The sequence below is a fragment of the Dermacentor andersoni genome, chromosome 6 (assembly GCF_023375885.2).
Source record: "Dermacentor andersoni chromosome 6, qqDerAnde1_hic_scaffold, whole genome shotgun sequence".
NCBI classification, from domain to species: domain Eukaryota; kingdom Metazoa; phylum Arthropoda; class Arachnida; order Ixodida; family Ixodidae; genus Dermacentor; species Dermacentor andersoni.
Genome location: NC_092819.1, coordinates 20,773,573 through 20,782,227, shown reverse-complemented (window position 1 = coordinate 20,782,227; position 8,655 = coordinate 20,773,573). Strand labels below are relative to the sequence as shown.

At 42.7% G+C, this 8,655-nt stretch overlaps 1 protein-coding gene across 2 annotated transcripts in view; it reads left to right on the top strand.

The window, feature by feature from the left end:
* Positions 1-1,526: 1,526 nt before the first annotated feature.
* The window catches only part of LOC126521339 (uncharacterized), a 51,130-nt gene continuing 44,001 nt past the window's right edge, over positions 1,527-8,655 (top strand). The window contains exons 1-4 of one of the 2 annotated variants that reach the window (XM_055065922.2): positions 1,527-1,654; positions 2,520-2,538; positions 5,127-5,248; positions 8,107-8,145. In XM_055065922.2, the coding sequence (XP_054921897.1) occupies positions 1,609-1,654; positions 2,520-2,538; positions 5,127-5,248; positions 8,107-8,145 (226 nt within the window). In that variant the 5' untranslated portion in view covers positions 1,527-1,608. The remainder of the gene's footprint in view (positions 1,655-2,519; positions 2,539-5,126; positions 5,249-8,106; positions 8,146-8,655) is intronic. The other variant, XM_055065923.2, reaches the window with a different exon arrangement.

Here is an 8,655-nt window from a genome sequence, read left to right as displayed (position 1 = left end):
AACCTTTAAAATATTTTGAAAGTGTTTGAACACATAATATAAAAAGTGTTTTGAACACATAATATATATATATATATATATATATATATATATATATATATATATATATATATATATATATATATATATATATATATATTATGTGTTCGTGCAAGTGTGCAGACTGCATGTAGCTTGCCCAAATCGTCCAATCGCCGACATTCAAAAGATCCTATAGCATCGTCACTTCTCATTCATATCTCTTTCGTAGCCTATTTTTCCTCTTGCTCATTGTGATGCTGCACGCTAGGGGTGCTTCCTCAGGTCATTCAATCAAATATTTGGGGTATCTTTTTTCTGTCCAGAGAGTTCAGCAGCAGACAAAAAATAGTGTCATGACACGCACCCTTATTTACAAAGAAGTTCTGGTGTTTTTTGGTAACAGCACTCGTGTTACATGCTCAGTTTCAGTTTAGGCATGTTGCGACCACTGGCGCCCCGCCGCGTCCAACCTTGTTTGTGTACTGCGTTGTCTTCCCTTACCCCTCTTTGGAAATAAACGCCAGTATTCGTTTGGTCTCCGTCGGAAGAAGCCGTACTTTCTTTCCGCGGCGCTTCGTGCCACGGCCGTTAGGCCTCACGCCGTAGGTCCCTCTTTCGGCCGCCCCGTCGAGGTATTGCAACAACCTGCATTAAAAAAAAGCAAGAAGACACTCAAAAGCAAGACCTAAGTGAGTGCGTGATGCCGCAGTAATTGTTTATTTGCACAAGGCTGGTCTGGCGTAGTCCCCTCTCTGTCACTTCTGTAATGAACCGTAGGCAATCGATTATTGCTTTTTGTTGACTCGTCGAGTTTCGCTACGTAGAAAAATACGTCTCGAGGCCCCATTTCACCGATTCGGGCTTCCGTTGACTTTCACAATTCGTCTTTTTACGGAGCCTCGGCTCTAGGCTTCAGCTACATGGATGTTTTCCTTACCATACGCAATTTCATTTGCAACACAAGAAGATTGGTGTGTTAATTTGATATTATCTTTTTTCTTATTTCTTGAAACTTTCTCCTGCAAATTTCGACTACTATTTCATTCATCTTCAATCAATCCTGTATGATTCCTCCTCTGTTTTTATTCCCTTACTCTTATATTGCTTTGTATTCCTTAATTTATTCTTGTCGTATTTTCAATGTGGCACCCGCTTCTTCACCGAGCCCCCCGTTGTGGGTGTGTGTCACAGTATGGAAGTCATCATCATCATCATCGTCGTCGTCGTCGTCGTCTTTCTCGTGGGCATGAGTCACGTGTTTAGGCAACAAAGACAAAGGGCGGTAGCAAATTACAGGGATTGTACTCAGGTACCATGGCCCCGAGAGGAACGGGGAACGTGACACCGAAGGCCAAGTCGACGAAGTTGCGATTATTGGACACGTGAGGAGCTTGCCACTATGTTATTCTGCGAGTCTGCCTGCATTAATTGGCCGCCTTCTTCGTCCTCACATTTGCAACCCCTACCCGCTAGCGGCGCCCGCCCCCAAGGTGGCTGCTGGGCGCGTGGCCTAGCTGCGCGTGTCTCCGGGAGCTCGGGCGGGGCGCGCGGCTTGGAACCGAGCCTGAGGAAGACACCGGGGGCAGCATGGCGGACGGCGCCGAACAGCGCCAGGACAGCCCCGTCGAAAAACGTACGTGCTGAGACTCTTCTGCTTTTTTTGGCCAGCGCTGGTAGGATTGTGTTCCTGCTTTGTCCCGAACCGACAGAGAAGGCGAGAGCGTGCTCACGCTGTTGCCCGAGTCACTTGCCACAGTCAGCGCGGCGGCTAAAAATCGTACTGCAACGAACAAGAAGCAATGATTGCGTTAAATTGACACAACATGAACAGGTCCCCTTGCTTGCGCTTGCGCAGTTCCCATTTCGAGAAATATTGGCTATGGGAGTCTGTGATGCACTATGGTGTTTAAAAAAGTCTGTAAAGGCTTGACATCTGCCTCTCTAAATCGGCGTCTAAAAGCTGTGCGTTGTCATTATCAATTGGGTAGCGGTAGGAAGACATGCATCGTAAGACGCGACCTCCGATAGGACGTTCCGTGCGTGGAAAGAGTAAGGCGATCGGGCTGTTTGAATTTGCTGGAGCCGATCTTTAAGCTGTTGGATGGCGTTTTTGGTATAACTAACCGAGCGTCAGACTGCAGGTCGGTTACTACTATGTGCCGCCTGCTTTATGTTGTAGAGCGCGCGGGACTTACTGCAGTATGTGCGACATCAGCGCGTTAACCACCGAGACATTTCGGTCATTTGATACTTTTGGTATTTACCTGCGCCTGCGTAATGATGCATGTCTTCGAAGTTCTGACTAAGAGTATTCAAAGCAGGTATTCACTGCACCAAGCCTCGCGGGAATGCCTTGCCCACAAACTTCGTCGGCGATTCCATCTGTGGGGCTCTTCGCCGCATGAATAATTTGACTAAAGCAGACCGTATTCTGGCGAAATGTTGCCCGAGGGGCGTCCGCATCCACTCACCGGCGCTTGCTTTCTTATTTTATTTAGAAGAGGCAGATGATGACGGGTAAGTAAAAACGCTGCTGGCACTTTGCAAACACGCAGCTTTCAAACGTTCTCGCTTCAAGCACTCTTCGCTTTCGTTCCATAGACACCGCTTATCCCTTTACTTATGCTCTGTGAGAATTGCGGCAAGCTAGCATATCCGTAAAGTGCCCCCAACGGCTTACACCTTTGTTCGGCAAGCCTACTAACTGCATAGTGAGCTTGCAAACCTTCGGGTGCTTGGGCGCGTTATTGCAAAGAAACTTTGAAATGTATGCATCATTTTGCCGTGTTTGTGTAGAAGGTCGCCTCGCGCTGCGCTGATAAAATCTTTTAAACAACATGCGATTGTTGTTTCCACGGTACTCATTTACGACAGAGAAATTGAGACACCGTCACAGCATGACGTATTTCGGAAACTTCACATTGTTCATGAAACTAGTAAATGGCGCATTGCACTGATTATCGCAGGTTACAGCGGCGTCTGAAAACTGGTTGTGCCTGCCGCTGTGATTAAGTAATTGCGGTTCCTTAGCTCACAATTATTTCAGATTCACTGCCACGACAGCGTTGTTTTTGAGTACTCAGCTTGAAATACCAATCGTGCTTGCGGTATGGGTCTATGCTCAATTCGTATGAAAGGTAATTTATTCTTACTTGGGCTACCACTGATGTGCACATTTTGAAGCATAAGTATAATCAGTTATTATTGAATTCCAGCGTGATTGTATAGTTGGATTTCAAGAATGATGTGCAGCTACAAGTAAGCAATCTCAAATTGATCTTGAAAACCGAGTTCGTGCAGTGCAGTTGGACAGGACATAAAGGACCACAAACGATGTAGACAGGCCAGACAAAGCTGTACATTTCCGCTGCACGAACTCAGTTTTCAAGACCAATGTGCCAACCAACCCACGAACGAATTCTTATAGTCGTACTGATCACAGAAGCTACAAGGAAGCGCGTTGTCCTGCCGCGTTCAGAAATTGAGGCGCTTTCATTTACGCCAAATGACATGTTCTTTTTAAATGCGTTTTCTTTAACCAAATTCATTCAACACAGACACAGAGAAGAAAGAAGAAAAAAAAACGAAGTCCTAGCAAAGCGACTTGGAATCACGTTTCTCGTCAATTCACTTCCCTAACCTTTCAGTTTCATATTCAGTTTCAGTTTATTATTCTTTAAATACAATGCATTTGAAATATACAATATACAGACGAGGGTCCAAAAGTCAAAGACTGCAACGCGACCCTCGGTTAATAACAATGTAGAGATGTATTAGAGAGCAAGCTAACTAAAACAAACGAACACAATCGCGATAATACAACATAGAAAAATAATATAAATGAAAACAAATTGTATTTATATAAGCCTGTAGTGCATAAAAAAACTGTCGATACATACAAATGACAAATATAGTGTAATGAATGACGGACACTTAGTTACACATATAAAACAGCTTAAGAGCATGACTAAATGTATGAAAGGATGAAGATTTAATGCTAACATTCCACAGTTTTATAGCAGCGAATGATGATGCCATTTTTCCATAGTTAGAATGGACCATAGATAGTAGAAAATTAGAGTTACGTGCAAACCTGGTATTATGGTATTATTGTTATTGATGAGGTGCCTGGAATCAATGAATTGGTATGAGAGCTGTTTAGTAAGCAACTTATAAAACATAATTATTAGGTAATATTTGAACAAGTTCGTTACGACAAGGATGTTATTTTCACGACGTAGAGGAGTAGCACTCGTGAAAAACCCACTGTTAGTGATAATGCGTATTGCTTGGTTTTGTAAGTGCTGAATAGATGAGATATGACAGCTATATGTGTTTCCCCAGGAAACAATGTCATAATTAATGTGACTGTGAATGAATGCAAAGTATAATGCTAATAATGCATCGTTAGAAAAGTATGGTCTTGATTTTATTAATGGTCTAATAAGAAGGTACACTTCTGCTTAATGAAGCAAATGTGTTGAGAAAACTTAAGGTTAGAATCTAATTTGATGCCCAAAAATGATACACAGTCGGAGACGGCAATGTGATGACTATCTAGAGTTATCTCAGGTAAGCCAGCAGTATTCTTTGGTTAGATAGAAAAATCATGAATTGAGTTTTTGAAGGTTTGATAATTAATTGATTGGACGAACACCAAGCAGCAATATGGTCAAGCTCATTGTTTAGTTTAAGGATTAACGTTGTTAAAGAATTGTTACGCAACGAGATAGTAGTATCGTTTGCGTATAGTAAACAATGTGCCGACTTAAGACAAGTGGGTAAATCATTAATATAAATAGAGAATAATAAGGGACTTAGTATGGATCCTTGTGGTACACCTTGGTTAATAACTTTAGTATCAGAATAAGCACCTCCAAAAAAGAACTTTGTTCTCTGTCATATAGGTAACTTTTCAGGAGTTTGAGTATTGGACCGGTAATTCCCAGGGCTTCTAGCTTAGTTAAGCCTATGTTATAGCTTACCCTCCAGCTTACCCCTACTTACCCACCAGTTCTACGTGAACTTGCCGAAAGTGATGAAAGTTGGGTCCACTACGAGGGCAGGTCATCCTTAAGCAGGCCGGCACTGGGCGGGGTTCGCAGGCAGTCCGGCCTGCTTTCATGCCGGCTGTTCGCGGTCATCGCGGGCGCCGTGTTCATGGCGCTGGTGGTCCTGTTTGGCGTCCCCAAGGACGAGCAGCAGCGCGGACTGTCTACAGCCGCACGTGAGTTGACAAAATTTTGCTCCGAATGAATAGTGCGTCAATCACTGTGAAGATTAATGGGAAAAAGGAAAATAGACTGCTTCCCTGACTGAAACAATTAGTCCTGAAGGCACGAGAGATGGATGGGTGGATAGGTGGATCGGTGGATGAGTGGATAGGTGGATGGGTAGATGGATGGATGGACGGGTGCATGAATGCTATAAGTGTTCCCTTTTAAACGGGGTGGCGAGTTTCACCGCCAGGCTGTTCTTCTTATATTGCCCAATGTCTTACCGATCTCTCTTCTTTTATTGTTTTTTGCACAGGCAGAAAATTCCTAGCATCAAACTTTCTTTATCGTTATTGAGAATTTTGGTTTTCAATGCCTGCGTTGTTTTTTATCTCCCTACTTTTCTGCCACCAAACCTCCAGTCGCCTTTTACTAATCTCTGTTGCGGGCATTTTTACTTTGCCCATACTTTCCCTGAACTTAATGGCTTCAAGGAGGTCAGCGGAGCCTTAACCGATACCCGGGTAGATATTTTCACATTCTAATAAAACATGTTCCGTCGTTTCCATAGCTTTACAGCAGCAAGCACATACTTCTTCCTTGGTATACCTCGCTTTACTACTACGCGTTCTAAGGCACCTTGATCTCGCTTCGAACAGTAAAGGTCTTCAATTTTAGTTATCACAAATTGTTTTTCCCTGATTTCGTTTCTACCTCTTAGGTAGTTACTCATAGCAGATTTCTTTCCATTGCCGCCATCCAGGAATTCGTACCAGCCTCTCTGACTTTGCGTTTAACGTTCTTTGTTACCATGTTGCATACTATATCGGTCGCATACTTGCTGGTAAGATTCCTAGTTCTTTTCCTCTATTGGGAATCAATACATTTTCTTTACAAATACTTGAACACTCTCGCAAACCAGTTACTTTCTTTCGTATTCCTGAGTGCTTCGGCGAAATCAATTTTACTCTGAGCTTCCCTCACTTCAAAACTTGTCCAGCCCATATCACCCTGTACGGCTTCGCTTGTGTCCTCCCGTGAGCGCCCAGTGCGACGTTTCCCACTGACCTTTGGTTGCCATCGAGTCCTGATTGTACCTCTGATTTCTATCAAACAACCGCATTTCCAAATGTAAGTTCTGGAACCATTACAAACTTACCACATACCCTGGAGCACCTCGTGCCTATTGTATCCCCATAGCGCTCTGTGTTTCATTATGGCCGCACTTCTCTTCCCTTTTGCTATTATTTATTTTTTTCGTTTGTTTCCATATATCCATTGCCCTCATTTATCCATACACCACGGTATTTGTATTGTTTTACTCTAGATATTTTCTGGTCCTGTGTTGACACTGTCTGTTCACTGTTTTCATTCAATATCATAAGACAAGGTTCTTTAACGCTCAATTTCAAAGCTAAATTCTCCCCTTCCTCTCCGCAGATATTAGCTAGATGCTTCATATCACTTTGCCTGGTAGCAAGCAACACAATGTTGTCCGTATAAAACAAACCTTGCAGCTACTGCTTTACTATTGTGCCCACCTGTTTGTACGAGAGATTAAACCCAATATTGATTGCTTCTAGCGCCCTTTCCATCCTTACCATGTACATTATAAACAACACCACGTATTAAGGGCACCCGTGTCTCAGTCCTTTGGAGATATCAACTTTATCCTCGCTTCTCATCCCGCCCCATTCAAAGCAAACGGTATTTTCTAAGTAAACCTCCTTTAAAAGTTGTACACAGTCCTTGCCTAAGCCTTCTCCTTGCAGAATATCCCACAAAATGTTACTGTTATCATACGCTCCGGTTATGTCTAAAAAAACATATATAACCTTCTCCTTTCTTATCTCTATATTTGAATACAGTGAGCGAGAACAAACAAGTTATCACCCAGACTTCTACCGATTCTGATGCCATTCTGAAGTTTTCCCGATTCTTATGCCATTCTGAAGTTTTCCCAATGTGCCATTATTCTCGTGCCATGCTTGCAGCTTTACCTTAATTGCCTGCATTGCTACTAACCTGTTTATTACCTATGTAATGGTCAATGGTCTTTATGACTGAATTCTATCTTTTCCCCCCTTACCTTTACAAATTAAATTCATTCTACTTTGCCGCCCACTGTCTCGTGTTCGCCAATCTTGCAAGCTTTTCTTTTCTACTGCTTTCAACACAGCTTCCATACTTGTGGTCCTACCTCATTAATCAGCCTCATGGAAACCTCGTCTAACCCTGTGGCTGGGCGCTTAGTAATTTTCTTTTCAACATTATTTCCGCTGAAACTTCTCAGCACTAGCTCCTTTTCCGTCTGGTTCTCGCTCACGCACTTCTTTTTCTCACAATCCCCATGGTAATTGCCATTGAAATAATTCGACTGTCATTTTTTTTTCGGATGTAATTTAATGCCACGTCCCCTTCCAGTTTGTTTCCATCTTCATCTAGGTTATGTTGTATTGTTCCAGACTTTCTGGCTAATAAATTAATGTGGTTTCAAAGTATCCTTGGTACGGCAATCTTTTCCTCACGTTTTTCTGACAACCAATCTTCACTTTCACCTTTAATCTCTGCTTGAACTAGCGTTTTAACCACATATTTTTTCTATTCCGATTTATTTATTTATTTATTTATTTATTTATTTATTTATTTATTTATTTGTTTATTTATTTATTTAGTTATTTATTTATTATTGCTTAATGGCCTTACCGCCAGTGATGTACTGTGGCAAGCAGCAACACTAGGCAGACGTACCATCGACTGCAGAGGGCTAGACTACAGTTACCAAGTGTTGGCGCCGGTACGCGGTATAAATGTGTGCAATAACAAACTTTAAGTGAGAGCTCCTCATCTCTTGCCGCTTTTGCCACAGGTCACGACCACCCCGCGATGCACAACGTCCATCAGCCAGGTGAGGCTCTAACCAACTTTGCACTGCTTGTCGTGAATACGTGGTCTGGTTCGAGCATTAAAAAAATGTGGCCGAAGAATTTTACACAGGGCGTGTAAGGTCAATCCATCCTCTTTATCGTTACGCGGGGCAATTGCTGCATACGTAAGTTACCTGGTTCCAGAAAGTTACCTTGACAGGTCAATATTGGTCCTGTCAATGTAATAATGTGAATCATCGTTATATTTACAATAACTATCCTACGCTTGTCGCATATACTCGTATGTCTCTGGAACTAAGCTTCGACAACAATCCCGTAGCATCTTTTCTCACGTCCAATAAAGCTCTGTTATGCATCATAGCTGCAAAAGCTGAAAGGCTTTAACGTTAACGAACAATGCCGGCACCATCGTGATCATGGCGGCACACCCGGTCGTCCGCTGTAGTATTCGGCACTTTCACGAGCATGCGCAAAACACCTGGACCAGCATGCCTTAAAAATAGCTACCCTAGATCTTTTTCGTAAGAAAA